This window comes from Chrysemys picta, chromosome 1 (assembly GCF_011386835.1).
Source record: "Chrysemys picta bellii isolate R12L10 chromosome 1, ASM1138683v2, whole genome shotgun sequence".
Taxonomy (NCBI): Eukaryota; Metazoa; Chordata; order Testudines; family Emydidae; genus Chrysemys; species Chrysemys picta.
This window is the reverse complement of record NC_088791.1, coordinates 174,714,755-174,732,934: the sequence shown is the minus strand read 5'-3', so window position 1 is coordinate 174,732,934 and position 18,180 is coordinate 174,714,755. Positions and strand designations below refer to the sequence as shown.

Genomic DNA, 18,180 nt, shown 5'->3' with positions numbered 1-18,180 from the left:
CAGGATTGGGCTCATTATTCTTCTCCTGAATGCTCTGGACTGGAGGGTTCCCCTGTGAGGGAGTTTGGATGCCTGTGGAGGATGTTTTGCTGGGCATGCTCCTCCCCATCAGAGTGGTGGAGGGATTCACTACTTCAGCAGCTGAAGGAGGAAGTAGAGAAGGTGGTGCTTATTCCTGGAGAGAAGCAGCAACCACAGTGGCAGGTGGGCTCTTAAAGCATTCTGCCACCAGTTGGACTGGGGACGGCATGATCCCATTCCCTTTGTGCTCTCTCTCCATTTGAAGGAATTCCTTGACCTTCTTAAGAGCCTGTTCCTCCCTTGCCCAAAGAAAGTTTAACTGCACTTGTCTCCTTCTATCTATGCCAAGAAGCAGGTCTTCCAGGGTCCTTTTGCATCTTCCTCTGCTATCTCTGTGGTGCTGCTTCTGCTGTACAAATGGAATGGTTTCCTGCACTATTTTTGTTAAAATGTTCTAATGCTCACAGTGAATCAAGAGGCCTGTTAGGGTGTGGTTCGGTTCCTTCAGGGATAACATTACCAGTCACCTTTTTCGTCCTTAAAAGTTGACCATAGCAGTTTTCAATGTACCAGAATGCAAAAGTGAAGTGATTTTCCAGTACTGTGAAGGACCTCTGGCCATATATGCCAGAGAGATGTTTCTGTTAATGGTGACCCCGCTATGTATTCCTGAGTGGAGGGGTTTGGTGAGCCCTGCTGCGACACCTGAAGAACTAGCTTGAATTTCTGCTTGAATTGCCACCCAATCCTATAAACATAATTCATCAATTTGAGAGGAAACTGACTGTATTCTGAACTAGCATTTTGCGTTCCCATGGAAATGGAACAGAAAACGTCCGCCTACCCCATAATCTGCCCTGCATTGACAGGAAGTCCAGCCCCTGTGTCCAGTGAACAGCACTGAAACATACTGGGAAACAGAGTGACTCCAGAAGCGTATATTTGCTGAATTTTCCTTGACCTTTTTGGTTAACACTGCAAACCAGTTGCCTCTCCACTGTTAAGGGACATGGCATTATGTTTGCACACCCCCCGAAGTAAATATTATACCCACCCCCATTTCTCTCAGTTTTCACAGAGTGGCTCAGCATGGGAAGGGGACAGACAACAGAGACTAGGAGAGATACAAAACATTTTAAATGGTCATAAGGAGAACGGCCAATCTGATTTCCTTCAGAAAACCAAATGGTTCCTTTTCCAGACCTATATTGGCCCCCACACAAATCACCAATGATCCTCACTCCCTTCCGCATGGTTTCCATTCATAAGGGGAAGGAAAGATGGGAGAGAGGTCGTGCTGGATCTTTGCACAACCATAAGTGCCATGAAACTGGTCTTTCTCCCCACCTTTTTAAAATCTGCTCCTTCCCTCTCTCACCCCCCACTCCCCATCATCTTGTTTTACACTGCTCGGGGACCATCACTATGAGTGCTGGCTTAAAAATCCAAAGACAGAGGCATGATGACTGCTCGTGTCTGCTCAATGCTTTACATTGGTTCATGGGAGTTCATTAAAATCATTAAATTACAACCTGTGTTGCTCTGGGACCATGTTGGGATAGAGAGAGGGTGGAGCGTCATGGAGGCCAGGCTGTGGTGAGGGTAGCAAGAGGGGATATTGTTGGGGACAATGGGGATCCATTGTAAAAAACTTACCAGTATCAGATTCTGGTTCCTACGGCAGCTCTGGGTCTTCAGACTCTTCCAAGGGGTCTTTTTCAACTGGGTCTTCAAAGTAGAGATGCAGATTTAGATGCTCCTCTTCCCTCCATGTCTCCTGGCATTTCCTCTGGGAATTCCTTCAAGGTCCCTGATGTCTCCTTGTCCTGTCCCTTCTCAGTGTCCTGACATCTGATGAGGCTAGTCACTTCAGGCTCCATACTTGCCGCCCTGGAGAGCACCCAGTCCAGCTCACCATAGCATGGGCATGTGCTAAGTCCCCTCCCGGGAAGGCTGTTGGGAGTCCTTCACTCTTTGGTAAAGGAGCCTGAGCTGCACCATGAGCTCCTGGCACTAGGATGGAATGCAGTGAACCGCCACTTCCTTCAGCCTCCATGAAATCTCCTGGTGCAGGTGAATGTTCCTGCTGACCCAGATGAAGTCATGGAGGGCAATCTACTCTGAACCACACATTGATGAGCACCTGTGCATACTATAGAGACCAGAAGGCTGCTCTCAAACCATGATTCATGATCACCTGTACTGACAATAGATTTCAGCAGAAAACTGTTTTGAAGTGCTCAGCACAGGCTGTTACTACCACTGGCGGTATGGGGAAGGTGTCAGTGACATTTATACTTTTGGATGAGGGTCAGGCAGCAAAGGGTATTGTGGGAATGGCCCTGGAAGGCTATCGATAAGTGACCTGGTATACACTCTTTTCTACTGTGCATACTGCAATGTAGAACGGGTACAGGGCATACCACAGCTGAGATGTGTATATATAGACACCCTTCATGCGTGGCAGCTTTTGTGCACTAGACTGTCCTTCAAGAACATGCTTCCAAGCTTCAGATGTGAACAATAGAGGGGCTGTGGCACAAGAAGTGCACATGTATCAGTGTACAGTCAAAAGTATGGATGCACTCACGGGGTGTTTTTTAAAAAATATATATAACATCTTTCTACGTGAGCTGAGTGCCTAATTCCCTTTAGTGCTTTTGAAAATCCCAGCCTTGTCCTTTGAAGAATAGGATTTGTCTGTCTTAAGTCAAAATGAACATTCAGTTCTCTGGTCTCACCTGAGCAAGATCACCCACAACCAGGAGCCTGCACTTGAGCAAGAATCAGAAGTGGAATAGCTAGATTTTCCCAGGTCAGAACAGAGGTAAAGTGGCAAAAAATTGTAGAATAGCATGCACCAGTATTAACTTACCAATTATATCAATATCTCCAAATTCACATATCAAAAATATCACTCAGTGTGAGTCAACAACATACAACATAGAGCAGTAGAAATTAGTAAAGGGTAAGCATCACAAGTGTAGAGATTTAACTAAGTCTATCATTAACTGACCAAGATTTATTTTACTTCCTTGTTTTAGGCCATTTAGAAATGCAGTTTGTAATGGTATTTCAATAGTACTACTGCAATTCAAAATCAGGAAGTACATTAAGCAAAAATAAAGTTCCCTAACATTTGTCTCATGCTCTAACTTGGGGGTCTCAAAGTCCCAGCCCTTGGGCCATCTGCGGCCCGAGAACCTCCCCACTGCAGCCCGTGGAAACTTTAAAAAAAGTTCTTTCATCCAGTCCTCATAGCTGACGGTGGAGGGGGATGGGGGTGGTAGGAGGGGAGCGGGTAAGAGAGATTCACGTGCCCCTCCCGCCAATGTTGCTCCATCCTGCTGCTCCTGGGACCTTCCAAGGGGTTGCACTCGGCAACGTGTCATTCACCTCGGGCAGCTCGGCTCCTTGCAAGCAGTTCCCTATCCCTGTTGTTGTGTCCTTACAATGGGCTGTTACTATAGCCCAGGGGTCGGCAACCTTTCAAAGTGGTGTGCCGAGTCTTCATTTATTCACTCTAATTTAAGGTTTCGTGTGCCAGTAATACATTTTAACGTTTTTAGAAGGTCTCGTTCTATAAGTCTATAATATATAACGAAACTATTGTTGCATGTAAAGTAAATAAGGTATTTAAAATGTTTAAGAAGCTTCATTTAAAATTAAATGAAAATGCAGAGCCCCCTGGACCGGTGGCCAGGACCCGGGCAGTTTGAGTGCCACTGAAAATCAGCTCGGCACGCGTGCCATAGGTTGCCTACCCCTGCTATAGCCTGTGGGTATTTCAGGAGAAACTAGTAAGTACCTAGAACAGAGGCATACATATTTTGAAATAAAAAAGCAACCTTATATCTGACTTAGTATTTATTCATTAGACAATTTGAAAGTACTAGAGTCGATGCAATAAGTTAAAACACAGGAAACACTTTTCCTCACTGCTTTTTCCCTTGGCCAAATTCCTCTTGTGTAGAGAAAATGAAGTTACTTCTTACGGCTTTGTCTGGCAAGTGAAAGACAAAACTTTTGTCATTCAGAGCTGTTAAAAAGACACCCCCTCGAAAGACAAAAATTTTGTCCATGACAAGCGCCAGTGTGAACAGTGTTTTGTCAGCAGGAGAATTCTCTCTTGCCAAGAAATAGCGGGGGTGACCAAATGTCCCGATTTTATAGGGACAGTCCCGATTTTTGGGTCTTTTTCTTATATAGGCTCCTATTATCCCCACGCCCTGTCCCAATTTTTCACACTTGCTGTAGTGGCACAGCCATGTCACTAAAAGCTGCATAGTGTAGACACAGCCTTAGGCTCTTAATTGCAAATGGAGCTTGGGGCACTAATCTGTCATAACTATTAAACTGCAGGAAGAATGTGACAATATTTCAACAAGAAAATTATGAAAGCGATTCCATGTTAACTTTAAAAAGTCTAATGACAGTCTCATAGCTAAGGGAGACTGACCCAGATGTTGATAATCCATCTGTCTCCAACCGGAGGCAAATTAGACAGGAAAAATGTGTTAGTCCAAATTGTTCACCTCTCATAAAAACTGCTTCTAAAATGGCACATTTTATTAAATATAATTCAAATAAAAATGTTTCTTCCTTTCAGTTACAGTATATAAAGTAGGAAATAGCATGCACCTTTTTAATATCAAATAGATTCATCTTATTAGAATCTTATGCCTTTTTCACTCCAAATAAAAGTTTTACATGATACATTTCCATATTTGTATGCTGTATTTTTTATTCATTGATATTAACCTTAACAAATAAACTATCTTGATGGAATTTGGCATTTGGCTGATCCTAAATTAAGTTCTTTGTCTTCGTTTGTTGTATAAAGTATGAATTCTAATAGGCTGGGACAGTTACATAACTGCACTTCAAAGCAGTCTGCAAACCAAGCAGCTACAAAGCAACATCTTTGCCTTCAGCAATCACACTCCAGTGACTAATTCAAGTGACCTTATTTGCTCATTAGAAGGTCTAGGTGCAGGTTGCAAATGTCAGAGAGTCTGAATTTGCATTTGAAAAAAATACATCTTGCAGCATTTTAATGGTAATATTCCTGAGATTTCAGGTCACATCTAATTTTATTTACTTATCTATATTTTTGACTTCAGCTATTGTTATTCCTCCTAAATCCATGCCCACAATGAACATGCTACACTTTAGTATTCATTCACTCTAGCTTGTAAATGCTTTGATACTTTCATACCATATGGGGAAAGGTAGGCTTGTAATTAAATAACCATTTCTCCTGGCAACATTAAAATTGTGTTTTTTCTACCTAATCTTCAGCAGTAAATGAGAACTTGCAATGACAGAAACATGAACACAGGGGGGAAAAAAAAACACATATTTATTTAGGAATAGATGAGCTAATAGAGATTCACATTGCACCACAACATTTCATTAGGGTTACCATACGTCCGGATTTTCCCGGACATGTCTGGCTTTTCGGCAATCAAACCCCCGTCCGGGGGAAATTGCCAAAAAGCCGAACATGTCCGGGAAAAATACCGGCCGGGCACTTCCTCTCCCGCGGCTGCTCTGCTCCTCCCGGACTCAGACTTCGGCTCTGTTTAAGAGCCAAGCTGCCCGAGCCAGCGCTACCGGCTTCGGGCAGCCCCCGTGCCTCCGGACCCCAGCCGCCGGCCGGGCACTTCTCCTCCCCGGCTCCAGCTGCTCTGCTCCTCCCCGGACTCAGACTTCGGCTCTGTTTAAGAGCCAAGCTGCCCGAGCCAGTGCTACCGGCTTCGGGCAGCCCCCATGCCTCTGGACCCTGCGCCGCCGTAGCAGAGCAGCTGGAGCCGGGGAGAAGTGCCCAGCCGGTGGCTGGGGTCCGGAGTCAAAGGGGCTGCCCGAAGCCAGTAGTGCTGGCTCGGGCAGCTTGGCTCTTACACAGAGCCGAAGTCTGAGTCCGGGGAGGAGCAGAGCAGCTGGAGCCGGGGAGGAGAAGTGCCCGGCCGGGGGCACAGGGTCCGGAGGCATCTGCCCAAAGCCCGAGCACTACCGGCTTCATGGTTTGCCGGGCAGCCTCCAGACCCTGTGCCCCCGGGTGGGCACTTCCCCTCCCGGGCTCCAGCTGCGCTTGGGAAGTGCCGGCCGGGGGCGCAGGGTCTGGAGGCTGCCCGGCAAACCGTAAAGCCGGTAGCGCTTGGGCAGCCCTTTTCGCATGGCTGGGAGGGAGGAGGGGGAGTTAGGGAGGGGACTTTGGGGAAGGGACGGGGAAAGGGCGGAGTTGGGGCAGGTCCAGGGGTGGGAAAGGGGCGGAGCCGTGGTGGGAAAGGGGCGAGGCTAGGGCCCATGGAGTGTCCTCTTTTTATTTTTTAAATATGGTAACCCTAATTTCATAGTCTAGTGCCAATCTCATTAAAATTGCAGCTAACCCTTCAATGAGCTCTTAATAGGTGGACCTCTGGATGTATGCAGAGCTTATGGCAGGATTTCTAATTTTTCATACACAAATGAACAATATACTCTGTGACAATAATATAAGCCAAAATCACCTATTTAATAAATGTGAACTTGGTGCATATAAAAGCTGATGGACTGACAGCAGTAGCACAATCATAGGTATATAGTTTCTGAAGCCAGAAGGAACATTGCATTCATCTAGTCCTCTAACCAAACACTAACATACATATGGGTAGTATAAGCTTCTTTACACTTCCCACCAATATACCTCAATCTTGTTCTGGAAGAACTGAATCGGTGGGTGAGAACATTTTATTCATCAAGCTTATTCAGTTCTAGACCTCTCTATTGAGACTGCCAAAATAAAAACCCACTGGTTTCCAAAATCCATCATCAAGCTCCTAAGTATTTGCATTTCACACTTCATTTCCAAATGAAGAGTAAGGGATGATTAGTGGAAGAAATGTTCAGAAGATTGAAAAACTCCTAAATGACATTTTAAACTAAAAATACATAGCCATAAAAGCATTTTTAGATAAAAACAAAGCATGAAAACATTTCCAATTTATAGAACCCCAAATATATTTTCTTACACACCTATCTATGGGTAAAATGTTTTACTAGAAAACTGAACCCCAAAATCCATGGCTTTAATTGTAGAGCAAAAATTATGAAAAAAAGCCATTCCCCCTTAAAAAGTAATTTTAAGAACTGAAGCCTAAAAATAAGGATTTTGGGTAGTTGAGGAGAGGAGATAAAGAAGGTTAGAATAAGTGAGTGAAAGTATATAAGCTGTTAACATACAGAACTATTCCATTTAAAATTGGCATTAAAAACATTTCTACATAATACATATAATATACATGTTTGAATCTTTTATAGTAGTCTGTTAAAATAGAAAAGGAGAAAATAAGCTTCTCTTTGTGATTTTTTTTTTTGCCCATAAGCTGTCCAAGTCAGCTATTTTTGTTGATTAATGGTTTAAAAAAATCTAAAAACGAACAATATTTGTAATACTCCTAAAAGAAATCAAAGCACATAATTTATATCTCCTCTGGCTATACAGAGAATAAGTAAGGGCTTCCCATTGACTTGCTTAGCTGATAAAATAGTTTATACTCTTGACTTAAAGCTCCAAAAATAAGCTTAACTCCTCTAGAATTGAAATGCCAAAAAGGTTTTTCACAGCCTTATCTACTCTAAAGAAATTCTGGAATTTTCCCCCCACTTTTACTAACACTGGTTCTACCAGCACAAGTAACATTTGTAGCCCCAATACAGATTGACCACTGGCTACCCATAGTATTTTAAGCCCTGTGTATGGTAGCGCTACTTAGAGCATGTCTAATTGACACAGTACTTAAAACACTGCTGGCATCCAGTGACCCTTCTCCACTAGTATGCCCACTGTTGCCTTGTTTGATCTCTTGCAACTGAACAGAGTATAAATAGCTATGAGGGGCCTTTCAGTTCTGGGAGTGTTCCAACAAATCCCTGTGCCTTATTAATTCTAGCATCCATCTGTTCAAGGTTCATTGAGCCCAGGTTTCCCGCAAATGGGAGAGTCTGCCACATTGATGCATGCCTGGCTAGTGGAACATCCTACACAAGTCATGCTGAGCTCTCTATGGAGCCTGTGGAGATTTTTAGGCTTAATTCTAGCTCTCTTCTTTGGTTTGAGAAGTGGAGAAAGGAGAACCATCATCTTACTTATCCTTTTCTGAAGGAAGAAGAGATACTCTTCATCTGCCATTGTTTTCTGACAAAATCCCACCCAACTTTTCCGCAGGCAGAATGGAACCAAAGTTTAGATGTGCACACAATCTGCTCAAAGTGACTGTCTGCTGTCCAAGGTCTTAGTTAGAGATGGTCACTGTACAAGAAGTCATAGAGCATGCAGTTTAACAAAATGTGTTTAATAATATATCAATGACAAAGGCTATGACCAGGAATATTTTCTTTAGGAAAAACGCCAGAACATAGTGGTGCTTATAAAATAGGTGGTGGCATGTGAGGGTCTAAGACCTCCAACGGAGGCCTCAGAGCCCCTTCACAAGATACTCTTCAACGTGGTCCTTGTGAAAGAAGTCTCCCTCTAGAGAGATCACTATGCCCTTGCCTAGGTAAGCAACTGCCATGTCTACCTTTGGAATGGCTGTGAAAGACTCCCTTGGCTCTTAGAAACCGTTAAACAAACAAACAGGCCTGCTTTCTGAGCCGCCTGCTTTGTGACTCGCCTGTTTGTGGTTGCCCACCTGCTGGGAATCTCTGCCTGAGCATAGGTGGTGCTGTGCATTCCTTTTGTCTGCTTTAGAACCACAGTTACCAGAGAGGACAAAAAAGAGGGAGCCACAGTCTTGATGAGACCCAGAAACCCATAGCTAATCAGGCTGAGAGCAGGAGGGCCATAGTTCATTCTCTGTTGTATTAGCAAATGGTGTACTTTCTGGACTTGCTTGTTTCGTTTCTTAGACAGCTCTTCCATAGCTGGTAGAGCAGCGAAGGCTGGTTACAGGGAGCTTAGAAGGGAAGTCTTGCACTGGAGTACCCCAAGGGATAAAGATGGAGCAGCAGGAAGGGAAGCAGAGAATTGATAGAGATCAAAAAATGGTCACTACTATTCAAAAACTTATTTAAAACCACCAGTTTTCAACATAGCACAATACAGCATCAACTCCTGACCTAATTCAGCAAATAGAGGCAGAACTTCTGCCCAGTGGAAGTAAGCCCTGCAACAGCACTGAGTGCCACGAATTCCTAGCAGAGGAGGCAAATCAAATTTATCATGGTTTGGGAGAAGTGTTATGAACCAGAACCACCATATTTTAGGGGAAAATACATAAAATGGCATCTTTCAGAAAAGCAAATCCATTACATTTAAGCCTATTTTTAATTTTTTCCTAATGACACTAGCATTAGACTACAGTATGAAAAAGCTTTAATTCAGAATCTCAACGACAGCCACGCTTGATCAGAGGTCTATTTGGCACCAAGCCTCAATTGTCCACAGAGAGAGAGAGAGAGAAACACACACACACAGTTAACAGGCAGGAGTGTGTCTTGTGCAATGGGATTTTCATATTAAAAGAAACCGCTTATCAGATAAAATTGCCAGGTAAATCATCTCTGTTCTTGTCCTTTTTATAACAAATTATGTTTTTCACATGCTTGAGCTAGTCTCACTTTATGAAATCCTAATGATTTCCAGAGTCAAAATAAATGTAAAAAGCCCAACACACACACACGCACTCATGTGTGCAACCAAAACCAACTTAAAAATAAGAGATTGGAGAAAATGCTACCACTGTATGAATAACTCAAAACAAATTTGCTTGAATTAAAAAACAAACAAACAAACATCAAATTTCCTGTGACTGTGCCTGTACCCAAGATATGGTACTGAACCTGCCTAGATGCCCAAGACAAACTAGCAAGGGATGAATTTATTGAAACTCACGTGGACGTGCACATTAAAACCAGTGAATGGAAGCTGTGGAATTTCCTGTATAACTGTTGTCATAGGCAGCAGACCAGCAGAAACAGAAGCTATACACCCTGGAATCTATGAGTACAAATCACTGTGCTATTTATAATGAGAAAGGAGCTACTAATGTTATAAATAGATACAGGACATGGTTTTTTTTTGAGAGGCTTGAAAAAAATAAATTCAGTTTGTGAAACAAAGGACACTGACAATGAAGAAAAAGAAAATATTTCTACAGAACTTCAGGAACCATGAAAAGATTGGCCATAAAAGAAATGTTGTTTATAAATTTAAAGGAAGCCAGGATAGTGTCACAAGTACTTGATGACAGTACCCTACCCATTTTGAGGAAGGGCCTGATACCAACAGGAAGGGACACAGTTTGGAATTACTGAGAGTAGTGTTCATTTTTTAAAATCTTCACCGTTAAACAACAATAAAGAGTGTTACATTGAATACAGAACTGCAGTACACGGGAACTATGGGAATCAGCTCAAATTAAGCAATTTTTAAACAAAACCAGCTAAAAATACTTGAGAATAGAGGCTCTAAACTGAACACCACAGTAATTTTTAAAACAGTGACTGGTAATTCATACAAGTCCAAAAGCAGTACTGAGTACTGAACCTCTGGAATCAGAGAAGGCTTGGAAACAAGGAATGACAAAGCTAATATTCAGTTTGGATTTAATGATGGCTTACAACTGTGGTAGATATCCATAAAATTATACTGTAAATCTGCAGGTCATTTGGCTTGCAGGCCAAGGTCTAATCCATTGCAACACAGGGCCTGCCAGTCTAGTCATACTAACTTTTCTGTTTCAGTTTTGCCATCTTTAAAATGGGCTTAATAAGAATTTGTTGTTTTCCATCTGCAGACCTCAAAGGACTTTATGAAAAATCAGGTAGCGCAGACTAGCATAATTTTTACACAGATAGGTAACCGATGCACAGGTAAATGGAATAATTTGCCCAAGTTCACAAAGCAAATTGTCAGACCTAGAAGTTGTGTTCTGACTCGCCAGCCAAGGCCTAACCAGGACTGCAGTGTGGGGAGGCTCCTCACAACCATCTAGTGGCTCAGTTTCCATACTGTAATAATAATAATAAATAATAATAATAATAATGATATATGTAGATATACCTATCTCATAGAACTGGAAGGGACCCTGAAAAGTCATTGAGTCCAGCCCCCTGCTTTCACTTGCAGGGCCAAGTGCTGATTTTGCCCCAGATCGCTAAGTGGACCCCTCAAGGATTGAGCTCACAATTCTGGGTTTAGCAGGCCAATGCTCAAGCCACTAAGCTACCCCCCGCCCTCCCCCTTTAGCACATACTAAAAACAGGGCATTAGAATAAGAACTGCACACGTTCTCAAACTGCTACTTCTACTTGCACTTCCTACTAGATGATCATAAATAAGTATAGTTAGGAATCTACATTCACTTTACAGTGTGGTTTTTTTACTGTACACTATATGCTATCGAACAATGTAAGCTTATTTTGCAAATATAAAAAAGTAAACAAAACATTATTTCTTACCTTTTCATCACAGTTTGTATTCAAGTTTAAAATAAAAATAAAGGTAAGCTTTTAACATCTATGATGTAGCATAATAGTAAACAAAAGGATATTTTCCTGGAGTTTCAGCACCAACTCTGTATTCAGTATAGCTTTTAGATGGATGGAAATTGAATATAAAAATTAGATTTGCCCTCTCAAATATGATGACCTTATTCGATTCATGATTTTCAGTCACAAAAGCCTGTGAAGAAAATAGATAGTTACATTTTAGTTGTTACAAAAATAATATATTCCTTATTTGTAATTAAAATGCACTACAATAGGAAGTTACACTGCAACTTTGTTTGAAGTTAACTAAAGGCAAAACTGACAAAAAGATTAACGTTAGTATCAATACGGCTTTAAACCGTGGACTCTCACAGAGTATATAACTTCATATAAGATTTCAGATCAGAAAACTAGATCTTTAATTTTTAAACAGCTAGGTAAGATATAAAAGAAAAAGATGGAATAAAAGTCAAATATACATTTTATTGTGGCAACTGAAAAAAAAATGACACCTGAAGAGAATTCTTTTGAAGCAAAGATAAATTATGCATCAGCGTCCACACACGCTTCTTCTCAAAAATGGTGGTGGGTTTTTTTTGTTTTTTTTTAAACTAAAGGAAATTCACAAACTCTTTCTAGTCTGGATCAGCATCACTGCCACTGTGGGTCATTTAGAAATTGAACAGAAGATTTGAAATAAGCAGGATGCTTTTTTGTACTGCATAATGTGCATGTTGGGAAGGATCATTATTTGCCCCTTAGTGCTGAAAATGGCATTGATGATCAACCATGCTAGGATAGATATGACCTGCAACAAAAAACTATTCTACATATCATACCTTTGCTCTATCCATTTGTTAAAGCCACACACCAAAAAAACCCACAACTACATGGCCATTTCAAACAGTCTTTCAAAGAGAAAGGATTATGAACAGAATATACTTAGTAATACTTAGTGAATATGTGCCCCAAAGCTATAATACAATCGAAAACTTATTTAACATTGAGAAACTACAGAAGGTCTACTAGTCTGTCAATTTTATAACAAAAGCAGTACAATATAATATGCACGTATAACTGCAAATATAGCATTGACAGCTTGAAGTTCAGGAGACTATAATACAGGAGTCGGCAACGTTCGGCACGCGGCTCACCAGGGTAAGCACCCTGGCGGGCTGGGCCAGTTTATTTACCTGATGACGCGGCAGGTTTGGCCGATCGCAGCCCTCACTCGCCACGGTTTGCCATCCCGGGCCAATGGGGGCGGCGGGAAGCCACGGCCAGCACATCCCTCGGCCCGCGCCGCTTCCCGCCGCCCCCATTGGCCAGGGACGGCGAACCGCGGTGAGTGGGGGCTGCGATCGGCCGAACCTGCCACGTCAGCAGGTAAATAAATTGGCCCGGCCCGCCAGGGTGCTTACCCTGGCGAGCCGCATGCCGAACGTTGCCGACCCCTGCTATAACATAAGATACACTACAAGTGTTTTCCTGATGATAGAATAATTATTGTCATGAAAAGAAATTGTCAAAACAATTAAGACATTTCCAAAGCAATCTTTCAATTGGATTCCAGGCAGAGTTTTATTATTTGCTTTAACCAATCTGAATTAAAGTTTCTAAATGAAGAGGCAAAAATAATAATAATAAAAAAAGCTCCCTGTGAAAGTAAACAAGACACTGTTCCGATCTTCATTATGTGCAGAAGAGACTTCAGTGACATGTTTTGACAATCTGAAATATGTAACAGGGCATTACAGTGCATAATGAAGTGCTGTTTAAAATTTTTGCACATAGATTTTATATTCTTGTAATTCTGAACATGTACACTGCTGGTGACTAAAACATAACATTTAGCGTACATAGCTTACCGGGGGAGATGCAAGCCAGCCAAATCTTTCTTCCAATTTATTCATATCTCTGTCAAATGCATTTAGGAATCTATAGCGAAGAATGTGATCATCAGCTAAATGAAACTGTCTCCTGGCATAATGGTAACTCTCGTTGTTTCCTATTCTGGGGAAGTCTAACCATTCTGGATGCCCAAATTCATTACCTGTATTTAAAAATATCCATTAGGAAATGGTAAGAAATATACATAGACATGATTAAGAGATACTGAGAACCTGAGCATACATTATCTACAGCACTGTCAGTCACCTGTTTCGTTCTCTGTTTTTGTTTCAAAGTTAGATTTAAAAAGCCTTCCACCTTTTTTGGTAAATTGTCAGCTCAGTGAGTGCTAAGATGACAATCAAGCATGATATTATGTGAGAGGTGAATTCTCACTTGAGATGGAGAGACAAGTGACAGATTAATCGTGATTGAGTAAAGAAAAGGGTATTCCTGTCCCAAATATGAGCTACCTTTATCCATACCACAGTCCAAACACTACTCTTGATTTTTGTCTTAATAATTGGAAACTCTTTTGTCATGGAAGATCAAATGCTTTCTTAAAGTCCACTCTTACCTTCTATATCATAGCTGGACTGCTTGATGTTAAGACTGACTTTACAAAGCAAGACTATCCAGCATCTCATGTTACCCAAAAGATGTCATAAAACCAAAACCAGGTACCAAACATGATATATAGCCCACCAAAAGGATATAAAACCCACTTTATAAAAACCCTCCTGTCTTCAACAAGTTACCTAACCTTTTATTGAATTTCTACATTATATTAAACTCCCTTTTCCCTGTTAGCCCTTTTGGTTCATGATCAGTTTTGTCTGTTTCAAAAAGGATCAGCTACTGTTCTTTTTGTATCTTTCAGAAATATTGCATCTAGAGATTTGTATGCACTTTCAAAGTGGAAATACTAACCTGAAGTCTTAGGGTACGTCTTCACTTACCGGAGGGTCCGGCGGCAGGCAATCGATGTTCTGGGATCGATTTATCGCGTCTGGTTAAGACGCGATAAATTGATCCCGGATCGATCCCGGAAGTGCTTGCCGTCGACGCCGGTACTCCAGCTCGCCGAGAGGAGTACGCGGCATCGACGGGGGAGCCTTCCTGCCGCGTCTGGACCCGCGGTAAGTTCGGACTAAGGTACTTCGAATTCAGCTACGTTATTAACGTAGCTGAATTTGCGTACCTTAGTCCGAAGTGGGGGCTTAGTGGGGACCAGGCCTTACTGTCTAACCCATTCAATATTATCTATAACTAGCTATATCTATATATTCATATTCCAGTGTTGTTTACTTTTTCCTTAAATGGACAGATTTTGATTTCCTGCCTTCACAGCACATGTAGTATCTGACTTTTAAGGGTTTGGGTTTTTTGTTGTTGTTTTTTTTGGCCATCTTTCAGTATACCATTCCATGTGCTCCAACATCTTTTAAATAGGGAGATCGCAGCTGAAGAATACACTAATTTGGCTCTTAAAAGAGAATATTAAATTTGATTAGATGCATATTCTCTTTTATAACAGTACCTCTATCTTTTTTTTTTTAATTTCCTCACCATATTGTCAATACAGTTTGTGTGCAGTCCACTATTATTCCAAGGTCATTGTCAAAGTCCTGCTGTGATTCTGATCCATTTATTTCTTGTTTATGGTTTTGAGCTGAATGTGAAATGTAATGGTTATGTTTGTCCACATGAAATTCAATTTGCCATGCGTTGGCACATCTCTAATGCAGATAGTAATATTGCAAAAGATTTTACTATATATTTTCTGTAGCTGTCTCTTTTTTCTTTCATTTCTTTGACCAAATGAATGTTCCTATAGCATAAACCATGGAAATTCACACAAACCTGTTTGATAACCCACATTCACATCTGCCAACTTGGACATGTCCTCAAGGCCTTCCAGGTGCCATACTGTGGAAGGCAGCAGATGTTGCTGCACATATAGACTAAGTATCGAGGAGATAGTTTGGTTTCCTCCTCCTCAACCAAAACACAGTGTATACTAGAGCTTGAGTAGATGTCTGGTGAAATTTCAGTAATTCCTTTTATGTAATTTTCACACATTCCTTCATAGACTCTGGATAGGGTCACAAAGACTATGGGAGTTAGTGCACCATCAGGACTAATGCTATGAATGTACTTAGTAAGTGAGGCACAGATCTCCCAGCAATCATATTTTCTTTTAATTTAAATAATAATTTGTGTTTTGGGACTTTTCTACACCACCTGAAATTGCTGATGGCAATGCTATTATCTGCCAGAGGTGGTACAGGTGGACCCCAGCCTTTCCTATTGTTCTTATATCAGGTGCATTCTGATAGCTGAAATGGGAGAGTCTCCTTCCCCCCACTTTTTTTTATTAAAGGGATTGGGGGAGAGGTGGAAATGGTAGGAAATTCTCTTGTTCTCTGTGGTGGACAGTTAATCAGTAAGACCAGGAGACTCGTTCAGGTTTCATGGTGCCCTCAAAATTATTTACAGCTCGACTGACACTGTCTTAATGACCATGAGCCTGATAGTTGTCCTGACTGGGTTCTGGGGAGGGTAATCTTTAAGCACTACGTGAACACCAGGGGTAACCATCAATATAGGCAGCATATGGCCTGCATAGGAACGCACAGCACTTGTGTAGTCACATTAGCCTACTGCAATCTTAATACCACATACAAAAGTTCCGAGAAGCTTTTCAATATTTTAAGGAATCTTTATGTATGGGAAAAGATGTTTAAAATCTGTGTTTTGGAGAAGGGAAATTGTTAAAGTATATTAAAATGAATGGTTCCAGTAAAGTATATTGTAGGTCACCCCCCTCCAGTTTTCATTTCTTCCACATACAGCAATATTCATGTTTGAGTAATTGTGAAAACCTCTACGCACAGAAGTACTATTGAGATTTCTTTTCCTGTAATTAATTTTTTGCTGTTTGATGTGACGGTCCAAATTATAAACTGACAACAAGCCAGCTGGTATAAGTGATGCAATGCGAGACAATGAAACTAATGGGGAAAAAAAAGCTCTGTTAACTGAAAATTTTGATTAGTGAAGGTTTTTGCTTTGTTTCTCTACACTGTAATGCATAATAATTTTACCTAGGAATTAATTAAAGTGTACCATTGCTTACATGCTGTAGATATTATGCATTTATTTCCTGACACCCAGGGGTAAGCTGATGCGTACAAATTATCAATTGCACAATTCTAATGGGACTTATGCATTACTGCCATATTCACTGTGCTGTCAATTTACCCATTAATGCATTTGTATATTAAACTATAAATATATTTAAACCTCCAACATAAATTATTTTGCAATCTTTAGCTGGTGTTGGTTAGTGCTTGGCTGAAGCCCAAGAGGCTGCTAGAATTGTGTTGATCTTTTTCCTTTTCAGACAGTTTTGATAGCAGTTTTATACACCAGCGGTCTCCTAAAGAGCAAGACTAAACTGATAAGACAAAAGGGCAGTTTTGTGGGATCACACAACAACTTCAAAAAGGTATGTGTGTGTGAGGGGGGCAGCAATGTATTGTAGCATAGAATAAGTGCTTAAGGGCTCTTAAAATTACATAAATGCTAAAAAGGTTTTTTTTTTTTTTTTAAGGAATTCTGAAGCATCTGAAGTCAGATTCTGTAGATCGTGATATCCTTTTCAGAAAACAAACATTTCAAAAGATTGCTAGCCTAATCCTCATTTTCTCTATACATTCTGATACTCTTGGCAAGATAAAATCAAAATATTCTACAAGTCAAAACACATCAATATTTTCGTTTTTGTTACCAAGTCTGTTTATTAGTATACTTAAAGAACTAAAACATCTAAATATGGCCTTAAAAATATGGTAATATCAGCTTAGGCCACTGTCTTCTAATAAGCTCCATGCAGGCAGACTTCTTCTCCCTCATGGAGTCCCTCTCATTTAAGTCAATTCCCAAGCCACCTCCCCTTCAAATATCTGTGTGAAAGGGTTTGGGTCTAAGTCCAAATACTGGGAGAGCTGATCTCTCCAAACTGTTGAATGATATGTTTGGTGTACAAAGCAGATGGTGGCAAGACAATTACTTTGTATTTTTTAAACAGAAAAACAACTTTGATGCAAAAAGTATTTGATAAACACTCCAAAAGGGTAAATTCAAACAGTGATAAAGAAGAAGCTAAAATTTAAAATGCAGTTGTCAAATAAATAAATACATGCTCTGCTATAGAGACCTAGGCCTGGATTTTTAAATGTATTTAGCGGTTGCTGTACTCAACCTTTCAATACCTAACTGATTCAGGTGTCTAAATCTCATTTTCAAAAGGCCTAAGTTTCCTAAGTGCCTAAACTCCTTTTGAAAATGAGGTTTAGACACCTAAATCAGTTAGGAGCTGCAAGGCTGAGTGCAGCAACAACCAAGTACCTTTTAACAGTGTGGGCCCAAGAGTCTAATTCAGTGCTCACTTAAGTCAGTGAAACGACTCCTATTCACAAGATTAAGTAGTTGTTTTGATCTACTTCATCTTTTAAATTGAGGCAAAAAATACCACCTTTCCCTTTTCTCTGGGCTTGTTATTGACCGTACATATTCTGCATGTACTATCTAGTTAGTGGCTCTCCCCTTCAAACCTTTGACTAATCCCTTTTTTCCCCCCTCAGTATTTTTGAGTCCATTACATCTCCTGCTCAACATGTATCCATACATTCATCGCACCCCTTTATACACCAAGAGTGCTTTCTCTTGTCCTCATCACTTTCGTTGCAGATCATTCTGGAAGACGTATAGAGAACAGATATGCCTTGA

At 40.9% G+C, this 18,180-nt stretch overlaps 1 protein-coding gene across 4 annotated transcripts in view; it reads right to left on the bottom strand.

The window, feature by feature from the left end:
- The window catches only part of GBE1 (1,4-alpha-glucan branching enzyme 1), a 285,371-nt gene that overhangs the window by 27,650 nt on the left and 239,541 nt on the right, over window positions 1-18,180 (bottom strand). For all 4 annotated transcript variants that reach the window (XM_065575460.1, XM_065575466.1, XM_065575471.1 and 1 more), the window contains 2 exons: window positions 13,365-13,549; window positions 11,561-11,689 (listed from right to left, as the gene is read on the bottom strand). In XM_065575460.1, the coding sequence (XP_065431532.1) occupies window positions 11,561-11,689; window positions 13,365-13,549 (314 nt within the window). The remainder of the gene's footprint in view (window positions 1-11,560; window positions 11,690-13,364; window positions 13,550-18,180) is intronic.